At 40.3% G+C, this 14,455-nt stretch overlaps 1 protein-coding gene and 1 long non-coding RNA gene across 5 annotated transcripts in view; one reads left to right on the forward strand and one right to left on the reverse strand.

Annotated features, from left to right (window-relative positions):
• The window catches only part of LOC122548370 (actin-1), a 114,766-nt gene that overhangs the window by 33,781 nt on the left and 66,530 nt on the right, over nucleotides 1-14,455 (reverse strand). For all 4 annotated transcript variants that reach the window (XM_043686929.2, XM_043686928.2, XM_043686931.2 and 1 more), the window contains 7 exons: nucleotides 13,894-13,996; nucleotides 10,092-10,220; nucleotides 8,919-9,104; nucleotides 7,155-7,405; nucleotides 3,757-4,920; nucleotides 2,183-2,285; nucleotides 389-505 (listed from right to left, as the gene is read on the reverse strand). In XM_043686929.2, the coding sequence (XP_043542864.2) occupies nucleotides 389-505; nucleotides 2,183-2,285; nucleotides 3,757-4,920; nucleotides 7,155-7,405; nucleotides 8,919-9,104; nucleotides 10,092-10,220; nucleotides 13,894-13,996 (2,053 nt within the window). The remainder of the gene's footprint in view (nucleotides 1-388; nucleotides 506-2,182; nucleotides 2,286-3,756; nucleotides 4,921-7,154; nucleotides 7,406-8,918; nucleotides 9,105-10,091; nucleotides 10,221-13,893; nucleotides 13,997-14,455) is intronic.
• The window catches only part of LOC148150634 (uncharacterized), a 43,816-nt gene continuing 31,957 nt past the window's right edge, over nucleotides 2,597-14,455 (forward strand). The window contains exons 1-2 of the long non-coding RNA XR_015754229.1: nucleotides 2,597-2,685; nucleotides 3,917-4,017. This is a non-coding gene — a long non-coding RNA (uncharacterized LOC148150634). The remainder of the gene's footprint in view (nucleotides 2,686-3,916; nucleotides 4,018-14,455) is intronic.

Here is a 14,455-nt window from a genome sequence, read left to right on the forward strand (position 1 = left end):
GACAAACATCTGTTCATGGCTTTCAAGAAACTATTAGGATTTTTCCAATTGAGGGCCAATCTATTGCATGTCAGGAATTTATGGACAAAATCCTCAATTTTCTCTCCATTAATTCTCATTGATGGTGAGTGTTATCTGCAGTTGTTTACCAAAACGATAAGGTGCTTGCGGGAAGCATGCATTCAGAAGGTTTTTCCTACAAATGTCCATCCCAATCCAAAAAGGACAGTACTATGAATGGATATCAAACAGGTTATGAAACTATTCAAGTAATGTTTGTAATTCAACAATGTGTACCTGTTGTTGAATCAGATTTACGTTACAATGAATCAAATATCTGGCTACTGAGCATCACAAAAACTCCTGCGAAATTATTTGAGATGACTACCTTCTCATTGTGCAAGTCAGAGGCTGTGCTGTTCACTTCAGTATCATAGCACTTGCTGTCTTCCAACTGTAAAAGAAACTCTAGCTCTTCTTCTTGTCTAAGCACATCCTCTTCTTCCTGGATTCAAAAGATGGCATCACGTTAAAACCTGTAAAACTGGTGTTATCACTCAGGTTGTTGTTACTCAATGGAGAACAAACAGAAAGGTGCTGTCTTAAAGGATGTAACTATTTCAAATAAAGAGGAAAGTGCACAGTAGGTCAGTCAGATTCGGTAAAGCCAAAGCCTTAAACTTCACTCACTTCCACCAAATAAGAAGGGTCACATTGCAGGTCCATGTGGATTATAGTTATGCCCATCTTTTATGGGCATGTTTGTCCCAGTCATCTTCAGGTCACCTATCCATCCGCTCGATTATACCGATTGGTGTGACAATGCTATCTAGCTTAATATGGATAGTGAAGAGAATATTTCAATTTTCTATCCATCCTTTCATTTCATGAATGACCCTTTGACCCTTCATGAATCTTGTGTAATCATCTTTTCACAGATATCCAATATAATGCCACAGCATCCTTGATTACCTGAATGGTTATTATCCAGCCCACTTCCTGTAAGCACCCATTCTCTCTTCACAGTTTGGCCACCTCTATTGCAATCACTCTGATGCCATTATTCACAAAAGAGCTTCCAAGAGATTTCCTTTTATCCTCAGTCAATGTTGGAGGGTTTTCTGATCACTGACCCACCCTATTTCCACCCTAATTATATCCCCCTCAAAATTGGCCTTCAGGTTGAATGGGATTGAAATGAGAAACAGCCAGGTTTTCTAACATGATCATAATGCTGTTTGTGGGATCTTGATAATAGCTGTCATGTTTTCTTCATCAGAATACTTCAAAAGTAGTAAACGTAAAGTGTTTCGGGATGTCCTGGCTATGTACTACAAACAGTGTGCCTCTTTAATCTAGTTTTGATTTCTGGTCAGGGGGCCCTGCTGGGAACACCCATACTTAGACAAGATCAGCCTTTGCTAAGAAAGGCTCTGACCTCACATGAACTGCGTGCAGCCACACTTACTGATTCATAAAACTCACTTGGCTAAAGTACTAGGCACAACCAGGTGGCCATGGAACAACATTCAAGCAATCAATCTCCTGCAGAAGTGGAGAGGATCACAGAATATGGTAAACATTGAATTAATACTGTTGACAGGTTAGTTGGTAACAGATTTGTTGCATAACCTGTCTTTCGCATTGCTGCATTCATCAGTTTGAACCAGATCTAAACATCCTTTGAAAACCATTCAGGCTGTGATGCGAGCACATCCCATTCAAACTTATTTACTTCTACATATGCAACATGGTCCTTCTCTACTTCCACTTTATCTCCACTACAGTCAAACCCCTTAAGCAAATCATCATCATCACAATGAGACTGCACTTCTACAACACCTGCATTCTCTGCTGTGAAGCCCTTAACTGTCATAAGTCGCAAATTATTCAAAGCTCAGATCCTGACATCCCACTCACATCCTTGCCAACCTATCTTGACCCTCACCTTAATCCTGTTGGGCAACACTTTGGCCATCATCTACAAATCACTGTATTGCCTTGGAAAACCCCAACTTTGCAACTTCATTCAGCCCTTCATTCTTCTCCATGCTCTCCTATTTTCAGGTAGATCCAGCTCCTCCACTCCAGCATCTTAGTCTTCAGCTGCCTCATTCACATGAATTACACAGTAACAATAAGAAAGAAATAACTCAATCACACAGAAATGCTTCACATTTACCTTTAAAATCTTTGCTGTCCTCAACAGAAGATTCTCGATATCGTCCTGCAGCTTCTCCTGATCCTTCATGTCCCTGTCACACAGCTGTAATGCAGCATGATCTCTGCACATGAGAAGTGGAAAAGAAGTTCTGCACACTATGTACTGTATGTTAAGATGTCAAAAAATATACTGGTTCTGGCAAAGGGTTCCCACCTGAAATCGCAAGTTCTCTCACAAATGCTTCCCAGGCTAAGTAAGCTTGGTACTTTCTGAATCATCTCTCACTACATTCCTTTTCATTAAACTAAAGACTGGAGGGACTTAACCACTCATCTGCTTCTTACTCTGTCGCAGATGTGTGCTGACTGCTTCGGATTTTAATTCTCTGTATAAGACGCATTACCTCATCTTCCAAATAACACCGCCTCTTACCAGATCAATGGGAAGCAGCATTGGACTTGGATGGAGAAAATGGTGGAGCTAAATCACGTGATATCATCATTCTGCGGTGCACATCATTAGTAAGTTAATGCACATTAATTATCTACCCATTTTAAAAAGATAATTGACAATCTTAAGCCACTTTTATATTAAATAAGCAAAGTAAAGTAACGAAACAAGATTTTGATGTTGTAGGTTGAGGCACCCTTGCAAAATTCACTCAAATTACATTATCCAAGGACCACACTTTAGCATAGTTATGAAAGGTGTGTGTGTGTGTGTGAGTGTGTGAGAGTGAGAGTGAGAGTGTGAGTGAGAGAGTGAGAGAGTGAGAGAGTGAGAGAGTGAGAGAGTGAGAGAGTGAGAGAGTGAGAGAGTGAGAGAGTGAGAGAGTGAGAGAGTGAGAGAGTGAGAGAGTGAGAGAGTGAGAGAGTGAGAGAGTGAGAGAGTGAGAGAGTGAGAGAGAGAGTGAGAGAGTGAGAGAGTGAGAGAGTGAGAGAGTGAGAGAGTGAGAGAGTGAGAGAGAGAGAGAGAGAGAGAGAGAGTGAGAGAGAGAGAGAGAGTGAGAGAGAGAGAGAGAGTGAGAGAGAGAGAGAGAGAATTAACTTGAATTGTAACAGAGGTGAAGAAATGCTGTTAGAAAGAATGGGTTGGTTTTGTTTGTTTGGATAAGGTGATGGTGAAATTTTATAGGAGCTGCGCAAAAGCACAAAAAAAATTTGTCAGCATGTCAAAGGAGAGGCTCTTCCCAATGGCAGAAGAATCAGAAATCAGATAACAGATTTAAGATGACTGGCAAAAGGCTGGCACGAGGAGATATCCATTAGCACAGCTAATTTCAGTGATGGTGAATGCACTACTTGAATTAAAAGAAAGTGATGAAAACAAATGTATTAAGCACTTTTAAAAGGGAATCGAAGAACCATCCCAGAGGGAAAGATTTTCACATTTTGCAGCGACAATGAAATGAAGTGGGTAGCTCTTATTTAAGACACATTAGATTGAATACCCTCAGCCTGCACTGCATTATAATTGTTAGGTCCCACTTGATTAGGAAATGAAAGAGGGATTTTATTCCATTAGGTAAACTTCCAAAAACTGAGAGTGGTTCAGCAGAAAGTGGGATGGAGATTAGTGTAACAATTTAATACCTTGCATTTTTACTCCCTTCCAGTAACATTTTGGGTCCACAAAGGTCCTGATTGTTGTACAGAGTTGCTGGGATCTCCCTTCCAATGTCTTCATCAAATTGTTCGGTAGAATTCAAACACTGGTCCTTGTTGAACTGTGCGCATTCAATTTTTTCGACAGATGGCAGATCAAAGTCCTCCAAAATTAAACGTCGTTCCTTTTCTGGAGATTTCACCCGGACTGAGGTTGCCCCAAAGATGTTCTGTCCTGGAACCATAACCGTAAGCTGGTCTGCATTTCTTCCTTCAATTTGACGCACTGCATTACAGCTTCCAGCTTTTTTATGTTTGAGATGGGTTTCCAACGTTGGTTGTTTGGGGGTGATTGTGACCATATAAGATTGTTCAAGATTCTCAATAGGTAGACCAATCCAAGGATTCTTAGGTAAACTCGCTGAACGGCTCACTTTTATCTCAAAGTTTAAAGCCTTTGTATTAGACCCTGAAAGGGGCTGTACTTCACTTGATATGGACTTGAGATCACCAAATCCAAATTGTTCAAACCTCAGCCATTCATTCGACTCAGTCGTACAAACTTTATCCACTTCATTTTGTTTTGCTGCTTTAGTTTTAAATGATAACTTTGAGACTGCTTTTACCCCGCAGTCCCTATTGGCTACTTCAGACTTGAATTTTATGTTTCCAGTCTCTAAATTGCAACTCCCAGCCCCGTCAATTCCAGAGTCAAAAGAAGTTAAAGATGGGTTTTTTTTGGTTAATACCCTGTCGTTTTGGTCGGCTTGAACAAGAACAGATTGAGAGGTGGATAGAAAAGTTGTTAGTTGCAAATGGTCACAGTCAAGATTATCCCTATTCTGTTCAATTGTCTCATTTGCATGAGAGCGCTTTTCCATGGAGGATACGCCTGGTTCAGAGCCATTTTTTTGTTTTGCTTCCTGCAAATTGCTTTCAATGAACTGTTCTTGAGTAGCATGTACATCGCTGACAGTTTTCAGTGCTTTATCAGCACTTGCACTGATCTTGGTATCAACAGATGAATTTGCAGGATGATCCATTGCATTTTGCAGTCTCTCTAAGTACATTTCTTGCCAGTGAATTGCTTGTTCGAGGTCAATCAGGAATACTTTCCCAAGAGAAGTCAACAGCTTTATTACAACGAAGCACCTACATAAAGGAAAAATTAATATCATGGCAAAAGGTCAAAAGTTACAGTTGATTAGGTTAAAGCATTGATAAATCTTAAGCATCACATATTTCCACACAGAATAATCACTCTTCATGAAAACTTTCAATAGCTCCTCCTATCCATTTTCTTTCTGCTTCCTTTATTCCTCTGTGCCTCAAGATGTTTTCCCACATGTAAAATAACCTTACGTTATTGAAAAATCTATTAAAGTTGTAGCTTTCAGGGATAAACAGCTGATTATTTTGGTCTACTGGAATCACCACAGGTTATAAAGTAATTTTAAATCCCGAATGGTATGAAAGGGGAAGACTAAACTTCAATCATTTTAAAAATTGTTTGGGGCAAGGAAAGAATTAAGTTTTCATAGAATCCCTACACTACAGAAGCAGGCCATTCAGCCCATTGAGTCCACACCGCCCTCTGAAGAGCATCCCATCCAGACCAAATCCTCTGCTCTGTTCCTGCATTTTCTATGGCTAATCCACCTAGACACTATGGGCCATTTAGCATGGCCAACCCACCTACCTTGCACATCTTTGCACCATGGGAGGAGGCAAGAGCACCCGGAGAAAACCCATGCAGAAATGGGGAAAATGTGCAAACTCCACATAGTCGCCCAAGGGTGGAATTGAACCTGGGTCCCTGGTAGTGTGAGGCAGCAATGCTAACCCCTGAAATAAACGGTACAGTCCATATAGCCCTTCAGCCAGCTCTGCCGTTCAATATGATCATGGCTGATTCTTGGATTCAATTCCACTTCCTTTCCCACTCTACATGTCCCTTGAATGCCCGGGAAGCCAAAGATTGTAGTCTTGAATTTACTCAACAAGGAAACATCCTCAACCATCCAGGTATGAGAATTCAAAAATATTTCCAAATGATTATCTTCTTTATGTTAGGACCATGCACTCATCCGTAGCCCAAGGATATTACCACTCATGTTTACCCTGTCAAGCTCCTGCATAAACTTATATTTTCAATGAAATCATTTCTCATTCTTCTCTAACAGACGATAGGTTCAATTTACTCAGCCTTTCATCATAGAATAACCGCTCATCCCATGAATCAACCTAATGAACCATCTGCCTCCATGGTGTATATATTCTTTCATAAACATGGAGATGAAAACCACAGATAATACTTCAGTGTGCCACAGTCCTGCACAATTAAAACACGACACTTCTGTCCCTGTATGACTAAATACTTTGTGAAAAAAGTTACCATGCCGTATTCCTTCCTGCATTCACATCCATTTCTTTGCTCCTTATGAATAAATACAAACTTCTCTAACTATGAACATTTAAAAATTTCACATTTTAAAAAAGATTCACATTTCTGCACACCATAATCTGTCACTTAACCTGCCTATCCCACTTTGCAGCTACTTGGTATAATCACCGCAGTTGTGCTTTGCATTATTAATAAACGTGTACACAATACTTAAAAGATCTCCAAGTTAATAAAAAGCAGAAGCTGTAGCACTAATCTTTGAATTATTCCACAACAATTGCCAACTTTGAAACTGCTCCATTTATTCATACTTTCTTCTTGTCAGTTAACTAACTCCCTATCTGGGTAAATATTACCCCTAAGTTCACGAGTCCTTTTGTGGCACCTGAATGAATGCTTTTGTAAGTTCAGAAAAGCGTAATCAGCATATCCACTATCTCTTTTAGAACACCTAGCTCTTCATCTTTATCAGCCCAGTTTGTGGCGTGAATTGCGCCTTCTGTTATTTGAGACCTATCACCCTCCCATTCTGTGGAGTCATTCTTGGAATTCTCTAGATATCACAATTACTGGACCAATAGTTGTTGGATTGTTCATGCAAGAGACTACTGCTGTAGAAGCAGGAGGTAGGTCTGTACAACTGATACGAACTAGTATCAGCAAAAACGACTGTCCAGGCCAGAGCAGAACAGTAACAATTCAGAGCATTTTTCTCAGGCATAGGAAGAAATGCAACCTACTACAAAACTGGCCAGAGGAGGGGAAACCAACATGTATTTTTGCTGCTAAGAGCTTAAATGTAGGTTCAGGATGACTGAAGGGATCAGATGAACTGCACATTTTAGAGCCCCACCCAACATTAATCACAATTAATCAATACATCAAACAAATAGATTGGATTTCACTAAATTTCCTGCTTGGTGAACTGACGGAATTTTTCTCTCTGATCTATTTGAAAATACAGCAGGATACCAATACTTACTGATGGGCTACTAGTTTTCCCCTTCTCCTCAGCAGCGTATCTGGAATGTAATCAGCCAAATCCCTGAGTTGTACCAATTCTTCAATGGCTGGAACAGGAGCTTTTTTCAGGAAATGATTAACCTCGTTCTGCCAGCTTGATTTAAGGCAGATTGTTGCTTCTTGAGGCATCGCCAACATTTGTGCATCATGGGTATCTACTGCCTCCTTAAAAAATACTTCTTGCAGCAATAAATTATACCAGCCAGCAACCTATAAAGGAATAGTTTTGCAAAAGTCCCTTTTAAAAAATCTAGATGAACATTCAACTTAAAAAAAAATTAAACAAAGCGTCAATCTTGAACATAAGGGGATCAGTCCTGACTTAAAGGAAACCAAAGGAACACTCTGCTGCTTCGGCAGTAACCACAGCTAGGGGACAGTCTAATTGTTTAGTGTCAGCCTCATGGACATTGGGCTTGGTGAGGGTGCATGGTGCCAGAAAGCTATCCTGATGCAGCCAGCATTTATTACCCATCCCTAATTGCCAAGAGGGCAGTTGAGAATGAACCAGATAAACATGTCTGGAGTCACATCTAGACCAAACCTCCAAGTTAGCAAGTTTGCTTCCCTAAAGGACATTAATGAACCAGATAGGTTTTGTTTTACAAAATCAATAGTGGTTACATGGTCAGCAGTAGGCTAGTTTTTTTAAAAAATTGTCGATCTATTTTTAATGAATTTAAATTTCACCATCTGCCATGGTAGGATTTGAACCTCAGAATACCAGCCTGGGAGTCTGGATTAGCGGCCCATTACCACAATGCCACTGCCTCCCTATGGGTTTGAGAAGATAAGCTGTCCATTTTGAGGCTCTTACAGCCTGGGTAATGCTGAACTAAATGTCAAAGCTGACCCCCAATTGTGGAGTTTCTGAATAAGCTAATGCAAAATATCTGCACGAAAATCTTATACACTTGTCATTTAGATTGCAGTGCTTTAAGAAATGTGAATGTACATTATGGTTCAGTGTGAAATCACCTTAGAGTTCTTCTGTCTTGAAATGGCTTTGGATAATTGAGTGTGCTTGCACTGGGATTGACCTTTGTAGCACCATAGTCTTTGTCTTTACAAAGCTCCCATTGGAGAAGCTATAATTACTTTGTCTTAATTGGTTTAAGTGAGATCTATATCAGAAATGACCTTGGGTACAAAGAAGAACAGGTTCACAACCAGTAAAAATGGAATCACTGGGTCAAAGTCCTGGAACTCCCTCCCTAATGGCATTGTGGGTCGGCCTACAGCACATGGTCTGCAGTGGTTCAAGGTGACAACTCACTACCACCTTTTCAAGGGCAACTAGGGGTGGGCAATAAATGCTGGCCCAGCCAGTGATGCCGATATCCCACAAGTGAATTAAGAAAAAGAGGAAAGAAGATTTGTGGCGAATTAGTAAAACTACTTTGGCTGTTTGATATTGCTGGATGAAAATAAAACCAGCTAGTTAATATTTAAAAGTTACAAGAGTAGTAACCAGGCGTCTGAAGTAAACATAGAAATATGCATAAAAATCACAGACACCCAAAAAGAGAAAAATTTCAAAGGACTTCAGAAAATTGCTCAGCATCTGAAAGAGAAAGCCAGATTTAACACTCAAGATGAAATCATTAAGAGTTGAACCAATTCCTCAATAAATTACAGAAAGAAATTTGCGTGCACAAAAGAGCTCATTTATTTCAAACCAGACATACAGCCAGCCCAGTCAGATTGATTATACATTACCTACTTTTTCAAAAATGTAGTAGAAATCATAAACTGCTTTTAAGGTTTGGTGGGGCAGCTCTACAGCTATGTGGAACATATCTTTTAATTTGTTCAGTTTCTCTTTACAATCCTCCTCTTTTCCTCCAGGTCTTTCTTTGGTTATTACATCAAGATCCTGCAGCACTCTCTCAGATTCGGTGATCAACTTCTATAAATAGCATGGACAGTACAAACAATTCCATTATAAACTTAAAATACAATCAAGGCAACAAGTCCACAATTGATTAAGAAAAAAAACGGCAATCATTGTCATTAGAGGAAAATTGTCAGCTTTGTCAGAAAAATCTTCACTGGTCGAAGTGAAGCATCTTGCATATGTTAGCAGCAAGGCCAAAGGCCTGGAAAAGCTGTGGGCTGGATTTTATCTAGTCCACAGTGACAGGAACCACGACAACCAGAATGAGGCCAAAGGTCATCACTAGTGGAGAGTGGCTGGGACCTCTCCCTGATTAAGTTGGAGGCAAAAGGTGCTGGGATGGAATTCCCAGTTGCCACCAGTAGGATGCCAATTAGTCTCATTAATGAGACAATGACACTTTATAGCTTCAATCCAAAAACAATTTAGTGGTAACTCAGGGATTAAGCCTGATCAAGGGTCCTGGCATCAGGAAGGGGAGGGCCACTGAAAAATCCCCACTTGCGCACGACTCCAATTCTCCTTATCATCCCTGCCTTTTCTCTTCCGTGATTCCAACTACTCAATTTTCCCATCCCTTGCTCCCTCACTAGCGTCCCGTAGTGACCCAGGAGCTCTGGTGGATGCATGAAGAGCTGCCAGCCTTGGGATGCTCAAAGCTCTAGTCAGGCGGTATTTCTGCAGCCAGGGGCCTCAATCATGGGGGATGCCTGATGGCCAGTGAAGAGTCTGTTGGGCACTTGACCCACTGGGCACCCCCGCACTGATCTGACAGAGGGTGTCTGACCAGCAGGTGAGGCCTGACAGAATGCCAGCCTGTACACTTAACACAAATGTAAAATAACTGTCCTAATACCGCAAACCAGTCCGATACGTAGAACAAGTTACATTACATTTAAACACAACCCGTTTATAACTATTATGCAACATTACATTAAATATGATTCTAAAATAGTGAATATTTCATAATGAAAAAAGAGAGAGAGGTAAGAAACTCACCATTGCAGGATTATAAATGGCAACATCATAATCCAGTTTTAGAATCTCTGCTTGGCTCAAATTACTTGCAATTTCTAATTTGTATGATTGGATCTTCCCCATTCCTTCATGGGTGATCAAATCAATAATCTGCAGGCAAAACAAAGCATTGATGTGTAATTTTCAAAACCACTATGCAAAGACATTCACACTGTGTGTCCTCAATGTGTAAAGGATCTAGACAATATCATATTGCCCTTTCTCCATTATATATATTTTAAACCAGAGGCCAATAACTTGTTTAATGATGAACATTCTTAAAATAAATAACTTTGTATTCAAATAACTGAAAAAATACAGAAAAATCTGAATGGCGATGATGAATTCCAAAAGCCTAGATGTTGTATAAAAGCGAGATGAGGATGTTCCTGTTACCTTTGCTGATAAAATAAATAGGAGAAAGTGAGGGCTGCAGATGCTGGAGATCAGAGCTGAAAATGTGTTGCTGGAAAAACGCAGCAGGTCAGGCAGCATCCAAGGAACAGGAGAATCGACGTTTCGGGCATAAGCCCTTCTTCAGGATTCCTGAAGAAGGGCTTATGCCCGAAACGTCGATTCTCCTGTTCCTTGGATGCTGCCTGACCTGCTGCGCTTTTCCAGCAACACATTTTCAGTTCTGATAAAATAAATATTCTGCATAGATTAGGGTTACAGAAGCCAGGAACATCAGTTGTTCAAATCATAGAAATTGCTGGAGATACTGAACAGGTCTGATAGCAACTATGGGGTGAAAGCAGAGTTAACGTTTATGGTCCATAGACCCTTGTGTTACTGCTTTCTCTCCACAGATGCTACCTCATTTGCTGAGTTTCTCCAGCAACTTTTCCAACATCAGCAGCTCCTTCTTATAATATTACCAATAATTCAATCCTGTGCTATTTAGAAATAAGCTGGTCTCAACTGAGATGCCTATAGACTTCTATGATGCACTTCACTGCACTAGACTACAGGAGAAAGATGAAAATTAAACAACCAGGCTCCCCAAAACTGAGCTTTATCCAACCCCCAACTGGAAATTGTTAGATGTTGAGCAGATAATGTTGCATGCTGTGCAGACAACCAACAAGAGCTAATGGATGGGGTAGAGTATAACCACTAATCTACTTTCTACACTGAGTCGAACAGCCTGTTGGCTAACAGTTGCAGAGGATAAACCCCTAGGGAGAGGAGGGGTTTTCTTAAGATGCAATATATTGCAAAATAGCAATTGGCTATTTAGACATTTTAAGTAAAACTAAGGCTATCAGAAGACACTGATGAAACATATGTCTCCAATGGGATCTCAAGCTAGACTCTACTTTTCCCTACAAAAATATGTATGGCATCATCAAAGTGGGTGGAGTTTAATGTAGTCTCCAATATTGACCCTTTCAGTAACTTACACAACTGATAGATCAGACATCCACTGTGGCTCCCACTCCAAATGAATACGGTAAAGGAGAGTGTAGCAGAGGAGTCTGTGGCCCTGGAGAAGTTGCAGAAATAGGGAATAGCAAGGCCATGGAAGAACATACGTTCAAAGATGTAAATGTTAGATTTGAGGCCATTGGGTACAAGATGCCAATGAAGATAAATGATAACGGGCGTGGTGGACAACCAGGGTCATTGGACAACTATGTGATGAGATACTGGCAACAGAGCTTTGGACAAACTGATAATTTCTAATGGTGAAAGATGTGGGGCTAATATTATGCCAAAACTCGCAATATGTTTGCAGAAAGCAAAAACATGGATGAAGGTTTTAGCACCATGGGGCAAGGGGAAATGAAAAGACAGGTAGTGTCAAAAAAATAATATATATTACATATTTAAAAATATAGCCTGTAACAGACAAAGCAAACCAATTTCTCAATAAAGTACGTGGATACATTCTAGTTCTGGAATTTTATAAAAACGTGTTCATTTGCCCATCACCAAAGGCAGTTAAGATAGACTGTTCAACACACATATTACTATGGGTCTGGAGTTACATGTAGGCCAGACCAGGTAACCACAGCAGACACTAGGGTTTTTAAAACAACAATAGTCATTTGTAACATGGTCACTAACAGGATAATTTCAGCAATATTTATTGAATTAAGGAGTTGAACTCCTATCCCTAGGACCTTCGACGGAGAGTCTGGATTAATAATCCAACAATATTACCACAAAAACGCAAGTTCTGCCCATAATTGAGACAGATTTATACCATACTCAATAACAGTAATAACATTTGCAGTTACCAGTTATCATCAGAATCAATGCTTTCATTCAAACAGAAGAGTGGTGTCTTCGGTTGTCTGTTTCACTAAGCTGCCATATCAGATCATCATGTGCACAAAAAAAGAGCAATGTAGTGATTCAGTTTCACTGTATAGGAGGCGGCCGGTAGCCCAATTGGCTAGCAAATGACCGTGTAACACCGACGGTGTGAGTGTGATTCCCATTCCAGCTAAAGTAAGTTTGGGACCTGCCTTTTTGTTTTGTCCCTGATTGTGGCCAAAAGGCCTTTTACTTATGAAAAACTGATCACGATGAAGCCGACAATGAGCCAAGAGCCTGTCTTTGGGCAGAATACACAACAATTTGTATTAATTCACAGGCTAGGCCAGCATTTATGGTCAGTCCTTAATTGCCCAGAGGGCAGTTAAGATCAACCACATTGCTACGGGTCAGGAGACACATGTTGGCCAGACCAGGTAAGGACAGCAGTTCCTTTCCCTAAAAGATACCAGTGAACCAAGTGGATTTTCTAAACAATCGTCAATGGTTTTGTGATCATCAAAAGTCCGTTGATTCCGCATTGTTTTAAAAATTGAATTCAAATCCCACCACCTGCCATGACGGGGTTCAAACCCAGGTTCCCAGAATATTACTTTGGTTTCTGGATTAATATTACTTTGGTTTCTGGATTAATAGTTTAGGATAATACCATTAGGCAAGTATCTCCCCAATCAATTAACTAAAACAGAAAGAAAAAAAAAACATTTAATCAAACCTGTTATTAGAATATACATAGAACATAGAAAAATACAGCGCAGTACAGGGCCTTTGGCCCTTGATGTTGCGCCGATCCAAGCCGACCTAACCTACACTAGCCCACTATCCTCCATATGCCTATCCAATGCCCATTTAAATGCCCATAAAGAGGGAGAGTCCACCACTGCTACTGGCAGGGCATTCCATGAACTCACGACTCGCTAAGTAAAGAACCTACCCCTAACATCTGTCCTATACCTACCACCCTTTAATTTAAAGCTATGCCCCCTCGTAATAGCTGACTCCATACGTGGAAAAAGGTTCTTATGGTCAACCCTATCTAAACCCCTAATCATCTTGTACACCTCTAACAAGTCACCCTACGACATTGAATAGACAGAGGAATAAATCAGAGAAAGGTGGAATTAATCTGCAGGTCAGAAAATATGGAAGGAAAGACAGCACTTGTGTTTTCAGCTCTGTGATCTTTATGAATCATTAAATCTCTTTCTCCACAGATGCTGCCGGACCTGAACATTTCCAACATTTTCTGTTTATGTTTCAGATTTCCAATATCAGCAGTGTTTTGTTCTTGTACAAGTAGGTGTAAGCAGTATGCCTGTTTCCATCACACTTCAGCAAGTTGTAATCAAGATCCATTCAGTAAAATTAACTCAATTGCAACAAATTATTCTATACCAAGAACAAGTATTTCCACTTTGCCATTTGTCATTCTGCTTAGTAAGTTAGAGAACAAAGCAATTATACTATGTACAATAAAACAATTTGCGTTTATGAATTTTACCTGCTCAGCCTTTTCCCTACACTGAAGGTCCTTCTGCAAAAGCTGAGCTCTGGCAAGAGCCTGTTGCCACTGTAACTCCACTTTCTCCACAGCAGCTCTTATCCTATCCCAAGCAAATGAAAATAAGCAAAGTTATAGACATGGTTAGATGTTTAAAAAAAAGCTTTCTACACAAAATGAATAAGTACAGAAGAATCTTAACATAAAGGGTTTTCAATCAGAGTGCGATGTGACAATACGATACATGTGATTATTCGAGGGAACGCTGGTGGTGCACCGGTAGTGTCCCTATTGTGAGCTAGGAGGCCTCATTTCAGGTTCCGTCTGCTCCAGACATGTGACACAACAGGTTGATTAAAGCCATCTACAATGGTGAGAAAGCAGTGAGGAGTGGAACCTCTGGACCTTTCATTGAAGAATAACAGTGTTGGTGCGTAAGGGAGTGAGTGGTTCTCACTTGGCCAAACTCATCTGAAATATCACAGGCAAGGTGGTGCACCAACACTTGAGTGAGAATGCACAGGGTTTTTCTTTTGCCTGAGGGGTATAAACTAATTATCCA

Source organism: Chiloscyllium plagiosum, unplaced genomic scaffold (assembly GCF_037043375.1).
Source record: "Chiloscyllium plagiosum isolate Xiang-an unplaced genomic scaffold, Cpla_swu_hap1 HiC_scaffold_3, whole genome shotgun sequence".
In the NCBI taxonomy this organism is placed as follows: Eukaryota; Metazoa; Chordata; class Chondrichthyes; order Orectolobiformes; family Hemiscylliidae; genus Chiloscyllium; species Chiloscyllium plagiosum.